The following is a 14,445-nucleotide window of genomic DNA, read 5'->3' as shown; positions in this document are numbered from 1 at the left end:
ATCTCTAACTGATTAGAGATCCCAGATTTTAGACCTTATCTCAGAGAATGATGCAAAGACAGGCCAACAGGCTAAAGTCACTGCTATCTATAAACTAATCCAAAGACCCTGTGATCTGCTCTTTTCCCACTGCACACACACACATACACCTTCTGTTGTTTCAGATACCGTAAACTGCTTTAAAGAAGCACCACAGAGCTTACATCTCAAAACTGTGGTTTCATATACAAAAAGTTTGACAAGACTTAAAATGAACAGAGGCACAGCTTTTTTTGTACCGATACAGAGACTACAGAAAACCCTTAAAAACATAAGACTAGCACTGTATTTCAGCTGTCAGGATGAAGTGTACGATTATCAAAATTACATGATATAAAGAAGATCTGATTTATTCTTTTATACATAAAATTTGTAGCAGGATAGCTGGACTCATTTTAACTCCTGTCTGAAGATGCCTGTCCTGGTATACGTGTGGCCAGTATTGCTCTAGACTCACCTATTACTCAAAAAAGCAAGCCAAAAAACTTGTCAGTTCTGTGGATCACTTCAAATAAACCAAAACCTTGATAGTGAACAAGTTCATATTCCAGGTCTGTCACATGCTATAAATTGACCTCACACTCTAGAAACCACAGCAAACAAAATAGGTGAAACATAAAAGGAAGGGAGAAAGACAATTTCAAGTGCTCTTAAAGTAAGAGCAAGTAGCACCGTGCACAAGTGCCACCGTAAACCCCTGCTTATAAAACCTGCTCTCAATTACTTAGCACTTTGCAATGCTTAAGTCTACCTAAGCTGAAATTTTTTATGTGCTTTATCTGCCTCAGGCTGAACTGAGAGAAGTTCCAATAAAAAAGGTTCAGCTGTTTTTAAGTTGCACCTCTGGCATTAAAAACCCATTTGTTCTAATTGCACTCAAATGTTCTCATGCCTTCTTGTCTTCAAGGACTCAAAACTTCAGAGAGTAAACTATTATGCTGCCAGTGATGTGCTGCTCACCGTGGTCATGAAGTACAGCTTTACCTTGGCTAAGCTGAATGCACAACTATGGGAAGGCCATCTCTACTGCAGTAACCCAATCTTTAGAGTTGGGATGGGCCCAGACATAACGTGCAACCAAGCAGACTAATTTTTCAAGGACACAGCACCTTCCTTGCACCAACACTGCTCAGGCTCCATTCCCTCCAGCTCATGCCCACAATTAATTTGCTCCATGAAAGAAGCACCCATTAACTGAGATCATGCTGGCTCCCTCACTAGCGAGGTTTCAGGACCCTGTGAAACATACCCCCAGCTGTGTATAGGATCCCTATAGACAAGCTGCAAGGATTGTCAATACTGTGGAATTTGTTTGCATCAGCTTCTGCTAAATGACAGCAAGAGAGGAAACGTCTCTGACATGGTCACAGCCTGTGTAAGAAGCCAGCAGACCCCATTCCAAATGGAAACCGAGTAACAATAATTAACTTGAGGAGCAACCGCTAAGACAGCAATTGCTGGGAGCTGCATGACAGCACTTTACCTCTGCTGTGACTCATGTGTTTCATCCTGAGTGTGAATGCTAGAGTACTTATAGTCCAATCATCTCCAAAGATGCTTCAGGGATTGGACTGTCAAATCAGCAACAGTTTGCTGAAGTCAGTTAAACCCTCATGGCTCTTGACTCAAATAACGTTTCATGATAGGGGATCACCGTGTAGAGCAAACATGTTCACTTCAAAATCTCTCAGTCATGACAGAAACGGCATCATGATGCAACAGCTTCTTCTCTGGTGGAGCTCTCTGTGTTTTTATGACAATACTTGCTGACGAAGCAGGCTAATTTAGGGTATGCTATTGCCTCTTGAATAACAAGCAGCCACTGCTGACACTAACTGTTTTGCCTGCCAAGTGACAGGTATCTGGCACCTTGGCACTAGCTTCTCCCTGGAAGAAAGTTCCTGCTGGAGAAGAATCTGAAGGTGCTGGGAGTCTAGGGATATTTGTGGTCCAGCTTCTTCCATTGGCACAAACCTGAGCTCCAGAGCTAAGGTGCATGCAAACACAGCACGTAAACTCTTCCTTTCAAAATCTGTCCAGTACAGGTCACTAGCTCCCGGGGAGCAGTTCACTTTGTGCAGTGTCTTTCTTAGAGCGATAAAAAGACAACTTCTGTCCCTCTTTATAGATGCCCCCCCCCCCAAGCCATCTCTTCCCTTCACAGGAGGAAAACTCTGCAACAAAACCTGAAGTCTCTGGTGGTGATGGGAAGCAGAGGTGACAAAAGGGGAGAAAGGAAAAGTTGCACAGCCTTTTCCTCTGTGTGTTACATAGACTGCCTAGCACCAACAGGAGGCTACTTTCCCTTCTCCTTCTCCTTTCTTCTACTCCAGAAAGCCAACCCTTGCAGTCTTTTTCCAAGTCATTTCAAATCTAAAAAGTTAGAAGAAGCTCAGCATATAAGAGCTATGTAGCCTGCAACTGCCTGCACTAAGCAAAGTCCCACCGATCATTTCACTGTTGTCTGATCTGCACTAAAAGGAAATGAAATTTTCTCAGCCCAGCAGAAACCACACACTTGCACGGAGGCAATCCCGCTAGAGGAACATGAGTGCCTGCCCTTGCAAGGCACATTGCAGGAGGCACATCTAAAACAAGGCAACTAAGAATCTGAGGGTACAAAAAAATTCCAAGGGTACGTACAAACTTTCTCATAAAGCAGTAGCACATCTGTGTAAAGCAGGCCATACGGCTCAGTGCGGTTCTCCAAAATGACAAGCATTAGACACTTTGAGCAATGTAGCAAATTATATACTCCAGTTATGGTTGTATTTACATGCTATTATAAGAGAGGAAATTTCTTCCTGACCTCAGACGATGATCTTTCATGCTTTGAAATAGCTGAATAAAAATGACTGGATGATTTTTATGCATTACCATGCAATCACAAACAATTTTCTAACTCATAAATATTTTTACAATTCTTTAACACTGAAGACAAGAGTAGAGTGAGATCTTAAATCCTAAAGAGAAATTAGTTACCACAGCATCAGAATGGCAAAATCAGATCCATTTTTCTTTGACAAATCCACGCTAGAAAGATAATATACAGCTTGCACATTCTTCTGGGAGCACTGTTGTGCTCACATTTTCCAAAAACACTCATTGGTAGGAGTGGAATGGTTCTCATGCCTTCTAAATAAGTCTCACTGCAACCGTTTTTTCCTCCTCCTTACCTCTCATAAGCCTAAATTTTCTTCCCCGGCACCTACACTACACCATGAAATTAAAGAGTCCCTCACCGTATTTTTAAAAGAGAACATGCCTGCCATCCTAGCCAACACTCTGGACTTTGAACTAGGTAGAATCAGGGTGAAACCATCAGCTGCTATAGCTTAAGCTGAAGCCACCAGGCCTTTTGCTGAGTCTGTAAAGACTCAGATCCTTTTGCAGACTGAACACAGAGTTCTACAGAAATTCCAGCCAACCAATTACAAGCATTATTTTCTTCAGTGAAGTGACTGAAGCTTTACAAGCACAATTTTGGCAGCAGCAAATAAATGGACTATCATTAAGGACTCAATACTTGCTGACTTCATTTTCACAAAAATGAAGCCATTTGTCCCATTAATGCAGGAAAGGGGTTGAAACACAAAAGAATATGTACTGTAAGCCCTTTGCAAAATGTTGGCAAACTTGGAAAAATAAAACTTTGCTGATATTAACGACAAGACAATGTTGATGGTAGTAGTACTGATGTAAACTTAAACCTAGGAGTTCAAGAATATTCTGATCAAAGTCTATGGTCTTGCTATAGTTTGCATAGTATAGCACTCTTATAGCAGCCTCCTGTTTTATCTGGCTATTCATAGATTAACCAATGAATCTTCTAAACTTGATGGTGTATACTACATCACTTCTACTACTACTTTTCACAGTGGCAACAACGCTGTTCAGCAAAAAAGAAAGTTTATATTTTTTGCTTGGGCTAAGCACTGCAGCCACTCAGAACACAGATGCAGATGGCTAATGATACTGAGGCTGTGCTGGTGCAAAAAGCAGGCGTCTCATTTCTTTGTGCCTTAGGACAATTGCCAGTGAGCTGCTAGTAGGACAATGCTTAAAACAACCAATTCTCTACCCACTGGCAATGGACACACATATGCGATTACAATTTTCTCCTCCCCGTTAATGGCATTATCAGAAAGATCATAAAAGTTTCTCTGAAGTGGTTAACCTTCAGCAGTTGTAACCCCACTTTTCAAAAGCATGCTGATTTAGATATGATTTAAACAAGAAAGGAAAAGAGACTGCTAGGTAAACAATATCTCATCCTGAGAGACCTCTTCAGCCAGTGGACTTGTTCTCATCGAAATTCAGGGAAGAGTTGCACAAAACGCTCTTCTCTGAGACCCAACAGGTTTCCCAGAGGAAGTCCTGAGTGCAGCACTTGTTGCCATTTTTGCATACTGGAATGCTACAGAAGTACCCTTCCATAGCACCCCTTTCTTGATGCCTGTAGGTCTCCTACAGGACAGGCCTAAAGGCCTGTGCATAGGCAGTGTCTCTTCTGCCAGCTAACATTCACCTTTACACCGTAGAGTCAGATAGTGAAGCTCAGGAGCACATCATTAGTGGTCACAGCACAGTTCAGGATGGCCGCCTGTAAAAGCGCATTTGTATTTTGGGACTATTCACAATTTCCATCACACATGGTAGGACTGCCCCCAAGCATTGCTTCGCCAACTTCCATCCTCACAGAACAGAAAGCCCATCAATATCAAAGCAATTAGCCACTGACCTGCTGCTGTCCAGCTTCTCTGGACGACAGCAACCTGCTTCTGGACTTGTACTGCCTTTGCCTTCTGCGCATCCCAATTCTCATGGCCTGGGGTAAATTCCAGTAAAGTGACCTTCTTCATGCAGAAATTCTTGGCCTTCTGCTGGTCTTCCTAGATCTGCATGACACCGTAGTCTGAGTGCTCTGTTGCTGATAGGCTTTCTTGAGAACAGTCAGTTAGAAGAGGGGGGAAAACGTGGTATTTGAAAACCTGGATCAGCAATCTCTTTTCCTCTATACTGCCTGCAGCCTGCACAGTCTCTTAGCAAATCACACTGACACCTACTAATGGCTTCAGTGCACTGTCAGAAGGTCCTCCAAATCATCTTTTGCTCTTTTGCTATTTGCAGCAACTTTTGCCGTACATCAGCCAAAACAAGAGTTGCAAGAGTGCCAACAGCCAAACAGGTCTTTGTTGTGCTTCAAGCAAAGGCTGCTGATCAAAGCTAGATCACAATCATAGCAGAAGAGCTCCCTTTTCTAACAAGGCAAACTAGAATTTCCACAAAGGAGCATGGAAAGGAGACAAGCGCTCAGGAGACATTTAGAGCCATGGGAACATGCCCCGCTAGTCCTAAAGCCTCATGTGGGCATGTTTAGCAACCAAGTGTGTTCAGGCAACTTTCTTCCGGCTTGAGAGAGTATTTGCAGCATGGATGCTTAACATTGGCAAGCCAAACTCTGTAACTAGACTGCAGTTATCTCTAGAGCAAGAAACATTACCTTTTGGAAAGTCTCAGTATAGAACCTGGAAGCCATATAAGTCAGAGACTGAACTTTCCCTAATTTCAGATTCAAGTACCAGGCAAAAGGAGGCAGCAGGTTTACCACGAGCAGTTACACATATCTGTTTAGGATTCACAGACTCTAGGTAAATCCACACATCTGTATATTTTAATGACATCCAAACAAAGAAATAGACAAGGAAGTTCTTTTCCCAAGGAACTCTAAAGCCTTGCAAGTTGTGGTAGGGTTGCCAGTGTGGCATCAACTACACAAATTAGATCTAACTAGGCCACAAAGATCTAGCGCTTGGGTAAGACTGGTGGAATACCAGCTGCAATGCTTGGAATGCTCTATATAGGCAATGTATTCAGGTATTTTTATGTTTATAGGAGCAAAAAGCCCATTTTGACAATGCTGATGTCGGTAGACCTGTCCTGCAGATACATTTGGCCCAGCTGTCCACCGAGAAGAATTAGAGCAGGAAAAAGTCCATTCTCCTTGTGAGCTCTCTCCCTCTGTTCAGCCTACTCCCTTCCGAGAGCACAGAACTGAAGGCAGCCATCACAGACAGCATGTGTTATAGGAATGTTTGTCTTCACGGTCAAAGGCAGAATAACAGCCAGTAGACCAGGATCTGCTCAGCCAATGATGTGGTGTTTTAAAAAGCTTTCCAGCTTCTGCTTCAGAACAAAGAAATTTCAATAAGCCTGAAGCCAGCAGCTGCTGCCAGCATTATGCTGCCTTCCTTACCTTGAGGACACCTGCTGAGCTGCTGCCTCTTTAATATTACATTAAAAGACTGCCTTTCCAGATAATGAATTATGTATCTGCAGAGAAGCTGTGGTATGCAGGGAGCAGGAGGACAAAGCTTAGAAATGAAAGAACCATTCGGGTTAGTGGTTTGCAAGGCTGGAAAGAAAATGATGATTTTATGATTTGTCTGAACACCAGTCAGGGAACAGAGGGGATGAGGGGGAAAGATGCCAACTGCCTCCTCCTCCCTTCTGCGTTTTTATAGAGAGGGCTCAGGTAAGTTTGAAAGTCCCTAACAGACCATACAAACATAAAATGAGGAGAAATAACAACAGAGCTAGAAGCTAGCACAGCTTGTGACTGCAGATAGTTGCACTGGCCTTGCACTAAAGGCACGGTAAGCTGCCTTTTACCATTGTTTTTATTTAAATGGTCCGCAGTGTGAAAGCGAGAACATGTAGATAACAGCAAGCTATTGCTTTGTCAGTCTGGTCACTGCCTTACAATGCAAACGTCCCTCTTCTGAGAGGGAACTTGATCTTCGGTCTCTGAAGCCAATCCCCAAGTGCTTGCCGAACAGAGATAGCTACTCCACCCTTCCAGACAGGAGACTTGATACTTCTTTTCCCTTGTTTAATTTAACTTAGATGACCTAGGCACCTAACCATGATAGCATTAAATAAAAATGACTATTAAGAGCTTGCATGCATATACATATATTTATATATGCACAGTTAAATATCTTTGAGCCTCAAGTGTTCCTGTTTGCAGGTGTTCAAGTTAAAGTTTTAAGATGAGTGAAGCCTGACTCAGAAGAAGGCAGACAGTAAAAAGAACTCTTCATGCTGCACACCCTATGCTAAGACTCAGCTTGTTGCAACCCAATTTTGATACTTATCTGTCCAATTAAAAATATCCAACACAGCTTAGATTGCCCTTTTCGGGTAAGGAACACTAACACCACAATGATTACTAACAAACTTATCACAAGGATATGCAAATGGCAGTAATTTCAGTTTATAACTGAATAACAAATAGTGTTATAATAACAAATATTAGCTAATAACAAATAAGTGAAAAGAAATCATAGAGATGCGGCATTGCTGGAATATGCTAGTTACTTAAAGCTAAACATTAGTGTTTCAGTTTTAAACAAGAGGAAACAGGCACAGAGAGGTTAAAACGACTTTGCAAGGTTAAATAGTGCATTACTGGGAAAATGCTTTCTCTGTATTTAAAAAAAAAATAGCCTTCAAATTCTACAGTGAGAAATTCCTACATATCAGTGGGGAACTGAGATACAAAGAGACTACATGATTTCTAGTATGATATTGGCAAGTGACTAGCAGAGCTGGGAATTAAAACAAGATCTACCTCATCCAGGCACCCTGGTTTAATCAAACATTGATTCTCATAAAGCTGGGAACACTGTAAGGTTTGTCGTGTGTAGCTGCAAAGGCAGTTGCCAGACCTAGAAAGTATAATGTGAGGAACGAGACAGAACAAGCTGAACAGCATGAAGACTGCTCCTCCAGCACAGGATGGAAAGCAGGCCACTTACTCACCAAAGCAGTGCACTGGAAATGGGAAAATCACATCAGAAATTGGGAGAGGGCATTGTGTCTTGAAAAGCTGTTCCTTGGTTCAGCGCTCCCAGTGGTTGCCTGGCTCCTCCTCCACTTGGAGAGCTTTAACGCCTCAGCTGAAGTCACCGCTCTCCTCTCAGCAGCATACGCATGGCTCATTGAGAAGCACAGTGGTGTGTTGGCCAACTCTGCCTCTCAAGCACTATGCTTCTTGGCAGCACCGGCCTCTCTGGCAGGCGAGCCCCTGAGCCCTGTGGAAAGAGCGGCCTGGATCCCACAAAAGCCTAGATACTCGTTGGATAAAGCTCCAGTTCCACTTGGATTTTAGCAACACCGATGAAGGTGGTTTGCACCAGAGCCACACGGCTAGGGAAGTCATTTGCTAAGCGACAAACGCATCTCCGCGGTGCCCTGCCAGCTCCTTTCCTGTTTGCAAGGCCCATGGAGTCCAGCACACTGCTTCCTGGAGGCTCCAACTCCTCTAGGAAGCAGACTACATAGCCAGGACCTGGGCTGCCTGCGGGCTCATCCTCTATCCAAACTCCTTGCTTTGATCCCAAATACGTCACTGCCACACATTTGCCCCTTGATGCTTCCCAAAGGTATGGAATGAGTTAATCTGCAGAGTTTTTAAGATTGATTTCTAGTGGGAAAAACAGTTCTAGAACTAACATGCTTAGTGGTTCAAGAAGCAACATGGTTATCCAGCCCCCTTTTCTGGCTCACTGTAAGGCTTTTCTCCTCAGGCCTACTAAAATGACCTGGTGATGTACAAATGACCAAAGTATTAACATAAAGCAAAATCACCGGGGCCTTTTTTTCAAAGTGACTGTCATAAGTGCAGAGTACCCTCCCCGTATCCAGTCCTGGCCCCTATGCCCCTCAAGCCACAGCACAGTAGGGATGGAGCACTCCCTTTTCTCTGAGGCAGCTTCTCTCACCTTCCCTAATGAGAGTGTGAGTGCACCCGGGAGGGAAGCAATCAGGCACAGACAAGAGGGAGCACAGAGGGAAAGGCTTGGAGCTCAGTGTCACGCGAAAGGAACGTTATCAGCAGCCTTGAGGGATCCTCAGGTTGCTGCGTGGGCGCTGCTCTCCCTGAGCAGCAGTGACCAGGCTCCCTCCTGGAGTGGCAGCCGTATCACTTGTCTGCTGCACATGGCGTTTTCCCCAGCAGCCCCATTTACAGAACACAAAGAGCGAGTGCACAACATTAAACACCACCCCCCTCCTTTGAAGCTGAGATTGTTTGGCTGGTCTGGCAACAAACTAAAACTGCTCCTTAATCATCCAGCTTTGAAGTCCTGTAAATTTACAGCTGCAGCCAAGCAAGGACCACTTGGCAATAAAACATGCATTATTAATGTTTTTGAATTAAAAAGGAAAAGGCTTTACAGGAGCCGAAAGTCATGTCCCTGTCCCCCCGCCCTCCAAGAATCAAGGGACAGGTGAAAAATCAATGGTGACTTGCCAAATTAGAAACAATTCTGACTGTATGACATTTAACAGCCCAGTTTTGAGTACCGTTGAGCCAGTGCTCAGGGAATAGCCAAAGGAAGACAGAAATATTATTGTAGGAGGGCATATGAGAAAATAGTGAGTTTTAATGACAGGTTGGAGAAGGTAACAAATGGTTTCTGTGGTTTTGATGTCTTATTTTGGGGGGGGGGGGGGGGGGAGAAGGGGATAACTGTAACAAGTTTGCTTAAGGTGCTTAAAAACTGATGACAGGGGAAATAAGGGAGCCCTTATTTGTGTCTGTCCAGAATCTGTCATTGCTGTGGGTTTCACCAGAGGGTCACAGAGTAGGCTAAGCATGCATCACAAGACGAGACCTGCAGGAAATCCCCTCTGGCACGACTGCTTGTAAAGCAGAAGACATACAGCAAGGGAGAACATCATGCTTTGGCTTGTCTGTTTTATGCCAGGGGTGCCTGAAAGCTCTCTCAGCCACCCTAAAAACAGCAAATTAATCTAAAAAGTATCCCAGCCTGCTCTGGGCGTCAGGTAGGGGAGAAAGTGGAGGATGGTGAGAGTAGAGCTCACTTGGGGAGCAACAGTCTTCAGATACAACTTGGAACTAAATTGTCCAAATGGCTGAGAGGTGAAACCCTGCATTGCCTGGGACTTCAGGCTTTAAGATCTTGGAGAACCGAGTCCCAGCTGCCAGCTCTGCTGCCCACTTCCTGTATTAATCTGGGCAAGTTCCCTCATTAAGGCTGAATCAAGAGCGTTAATTGGGGACTTCTCTTTCCCATAGGACCAACATTACTGGCCCTCAACTTGTCCACAGCCCAGCTCCTGTCCCTAGGCCCTTGAAAGCTGTGGGAAAGAGAACATACACAGACATCACTGCCCTTGCTGGCTTGCGCCTTCCTTGTCCAGAGGCATGGAGAACAGCAAGCAAGGACAGACCCAATGGAGCCTGTGGCGAGTATGGCTTTTATGCAACCATACTTTTGATGCTAAGCCCATAATCATTTAATGCTTTTTAACAACCACATTTACTTAGAGAGAAGAACGGAAACCTCCTTACTTAGATCACAGTAAAAACTCTGCAAACGAAGAGCTTTCTGGAGGGGAGCTAAAAGGGATTGCCTCAAGTAACTGGATGGAAAGAGACTCAAAAACTGGCAGGAGTTCAGCCTGTTCAAAGCAACATTAGTGACAGACTGATGCTGAACAGTTCACAGAGACACCCAACTACCTCAGCGTTTCCTGCCTGGGAACATCGGTTCTCCCTTATGCCTCAGCACTTCCTTGTCCCAGAAGCGAGGACAGGAGGGTTAGCCCAGAGATAAATGGGCACTTGAACAGAGCCGGATCCTTGCCCTGCTGACGGCACCATGCTTAGACCAGGAGGTATTCTGAACAGCTGGCCGGATTTTGCAGATCAGAAAGTTTTTGGCAGAAACAGGCTGAAAGAAGCAACAAGCTCTGCTCTCTTAGGCCCAGAAAACAGCAAGATGCTCTTAGGGAAAAGCTATTTGGGGTGTTTGGCTAGCTGAAGATTTCCATGGCTCGTTGAGAACGTATACAGGTTGCTGTTAGCTGAGCTTGACTTGGCCATCTCTAAAAGCCCAGATTACGGCCATGCTGATTCTGGTTTGCAAATAGTCACTTCTTAGCCCCCTCTTCCTTCCATAGGCTGGACACCAAACTACTGTTCCTTGCTCTTCGCTTTCTTCCTATACATGCAAACCTTTCAGCCAAGGCTGAGCTCCAGGACCAGTCAAAGCACAGCCTCTCCACTGTGGCACTGGCGACAGCTCCTGATACGTGCAGCACCACCAGGGCTAGACCTACAGCCACAGCTCATACCCCATCAGCTGCATCCTGAAGCTTATTCTTCTCTCCCACCAGCGTGGCTTCTGCCCCCAACGATGGGAATGCCAAGTCGCAGCACAGAAGCAATGTGGACCACCCAATTGGGCAAGTGATTGAGCAGTGAGCAATTTCTCCCCAGCCTCAAACTGTGACAGATTAAAACTGGATGTCTGAAGTTGGGCTCCAAGCCTAAAGAGACCACTGCGTCTCTAACAAATCACAGCATCTTACCACAGAGAGGCAAGGAGCATCTCCCAGCAAACAGGCAGGCGTTGAGCAGAACACACACACCCTGCTCTCGCCACAGCCATCAGGGCACTAGGCTGAGCAAATCTATCTTCAGGTGCACCTGCCAGAGTAGTCTTCATCTTTCCTGGCAGCAGAATCAGCCCTCTCCTGCAATGCCTGCCTCATACACGGGTAAGGAAGGCCCCTTTAATCGGTGCCTGTCTAGAGCGACATTCCTCCTCGGACCCATACAATAGGGGAAGGAAACACTGGTCAGCCAGGTGGCCTCAGCAGATGAGCTGAAAGAGGGGACCAAAAATTATCCTGCACCCCCTTTTAGAGTGGCACATGTATAAGAGACAACAAAACTAAGAAACAACTTAACAAAAGCAAATTAGGAATCAATCTCAATCTTTTCTCCCTCTCTCTAATACAAACTTTCTTGATATGATTCCATCCTTTAAACTTTCTGAATGATTTTGTAAATTTGCATACATGCACACACTTTTCCATGGGTCAGTCGGACTTAATTCTCACACCACAACTGTTAGCTCTTGCTGTGCAATCCCCTTCTAAATAGAACCCAGTAGGAAACAGATTTAGTTTAAAAAAAGCAAATTCGCGTTTGTTCAGTATCCTTTCTTCAACTTTAAACCTTCAGCGAAAACCTACAATTCCACCTTCTAGATATGCCTTAGGAGCAATTTCTATTCAAGTAAAGAATTAGGGAAATGCATGATATAAATGCTTAGCTAGGTACGCAAGTCAGATCCCCTGGAATTTATGCAGGTCCCAGTTACAAGAAATCACTGCCGTTCTCTTCTATGCAAAACCCACATTTGGACTGCTGGCTAGGTAACAAATGTCACAATAAAGGCACAAGCAATGAATCAAGAAAAATACAGGGAACGTGTTTTTAATGTGTTTCTCTACTAGGATTTTACAGTAATGTTAATTTTTATAATGCGAGAAGCAAAGGGGTTTTATAACTACCTGGAGGTAGAACAATTACATTGCCAGGAAAAGCCCACACAACCATTCTCAAGCAAACATCACAGCAGCCAGCTAAAAATCCATGTGGAATCATGCACTCATGTCTCCCTGTATAGGAAAGACACTAAGAGGAAACATGCTTTTCTTCGCATGGTATTATTTGTTTTAAGTTATCATCTCAATACAGATTTTAAAAAATTATCAGCACAAACAAAAATACTAGAGCATTACCCAGCTGCCTACCTAACTTACACAGAGAAACAAATACACACAGAGGTTCTCTTGCTGTTTTGTTTTGCATTAGGAATTCCACCTATGTGCAGAACATATGCTCCATATTTAAAGGGTTAAACATCCTCTCGCTTAGTCGGCTTTACTGAATGTAAAATGCAAGATAATAACATACACTGTATCTTGAACCAAAAATAAAAACAGCATAATAAAACCATCTGTGCTAACCCACTGGCAGTATGAATAGACGCCTTCCCACTGCTTGTTATTTCAAAATAAATCCTTTACCGTGATTTAAAGTAAAACAGACAACATTAAATGCACCAAAAATATAATGACTTACCCTTTCGGAGACACTTGCTTTTCTTAAGATATTTGGCAGTAAAAAACGGCATAGCTGCAATACTAAGGTTTCAGCCAAAGCTGACCTTTTATTACCAAGTGCTAAGAGCAAAATGACTGGACCAAAGAGAGAAAGCAAATTATTATACCAGATCTTTAAAACGCTCAGTGATGAGCAAGGGGAATTCAGAGTCGGATAAAGTATGTCAAGTTGCACGGTGGGGATTGCAGATATCTTTCTGCTCATTAGCACTGCTGTTCGAGTTATTTAAAGTGTGCTCGGGGGAAATGAGGACAATTTCCATGACAATATGTACAGTATCACGTAAGGAGGAAGCATTTTTTCAGGCAGAACTTCTGCATTACTCAGCTGCTACAGCAACTAGCAATACATTGAAAAGGAAAGAAAAAATCCCATCAGGTCTGAAAAAACGTAAAAAAAAACCTGACTCTATTAACCAGTTCTTGTCTAGAGCGGGAAACGTATCGTTATAAACCTCCTACGTCTTATTACTGGGCTATCCCCTAACTTTGTTCTTATGCACTTTTGAAAAAGGATGCCTTGCTAAGCAGTTAAAGAATACATCAGGAGATTTTGAGTCCAGATAGTCTCGAAAGTTGGCTCCCTCTCACTCCAGTACACCATACCTCAGTTCCCCTGTCCTTCAAATGGGGTGACAATACTACCATACCTCAGTGGCATGCTGTGATTATTTTTATAAAGATTTTGGAGGCTCCTGGGCAGTGGGAACTAAGAGAACAAATGCTTAACTCCACGGGCTTCGCATACCATGTACCATGACTATGGCTAGTTATTTTCCCCAGAGTGCCAAAAACACTGACCAAGGGCCACCTAAAAATCTTTTGGTTTTAGTCAGCTAAGGTGATGGGATCAGGAAATTCAACCTTATTCTTGTCACTTCTCCTGCCTCTCTGAAAAACTTAGGGTGGTTTGGCATTGACTTGATGTCCTAATTTTATGGAAGTAGAAAGGGTATTACATTTAATGCAAGTAAATTTATCCCTGTCAGACCTCCTCCCAGTCACCTACCTCTAATTCACTCAACTGCAGTGCATCACTTCGGCACGCAACCCCTTCCACTTCAAATCTTGCATTACAAGGGACGATTCTGGAAGTTTGGCCATATAGCCTTGAGCATGGCACTTCAGCTCCTCCGTGCCTCAAGTCTTCCTATACGTAATGATTAGGAGATGCAACTCACTCTTTTAAGAGCTCAGGGACTTGCCACGGAAAATACGTAAAAGCAAAGATTTAGTATTCCCATGGGTGTTTCTGCTTTTGGTTTTTACTGCTTGCGCTCTTTGTGATGCTACCAAATCATCACTAGGTTGATATGCAAGTAAACCTGTTACCTGAAAGGAATAACCTTATTAACCTATTGCATAACTGATTGGATTTGCAGTCAGTTATCTAGACTA

The 14,445-nt window shown here is 43.7% G+C and overlaps 1 protein-coding gene across 17 annotated transcripts in view; it reads right to left on the bottom strand.

Moving 5' to 3' along the window:
- Window positions 1–14,445, bottom strand: part of ARHGAP22 (Rho GTPase activating protein 22) — a 176,562-nt gene that overhangs the window by 52,275 nt on the left and 109,842 nt on the right. Inside the window, exon 1 of one of the 17 annotated variants that reach the window (XM_009677861.2) lies at window positions 13,007–13,278. The exons of the other annotated variants lie outside the window; for them this stretch is intronic. Coding sequence (XP_009676156.2) covers window positions 13,007–13,058 — 52 coding nt within the window. The 5' untranslated portion in view covers window positions 13,059–13,278. Of the gene's footprint in view, window positions 1–13,006; window positions 13,279–14,445 lie in introns of those variants that run through there. 17 annotated transcript variants of the gene reach the window in all.

Source organism: Struthio camelus, chromosome 7, assembly GCF_040807025.1.
Source record: "Struthio camelus isolate bStrCam1 chromosome 7, bStrCam1.hap1, whole genome shotgun sequence".
NCBI lineage: Eukaryota > Metazoa > Chordata > Aves > Struthioniformes > Struthionidae > Struthio > Struthio camelus.
The sequence above is the reverse complement of the archived record's forward strand: the minus strand, read 5'-3'. Positions and strand labels throughout refer to the sequence as shown.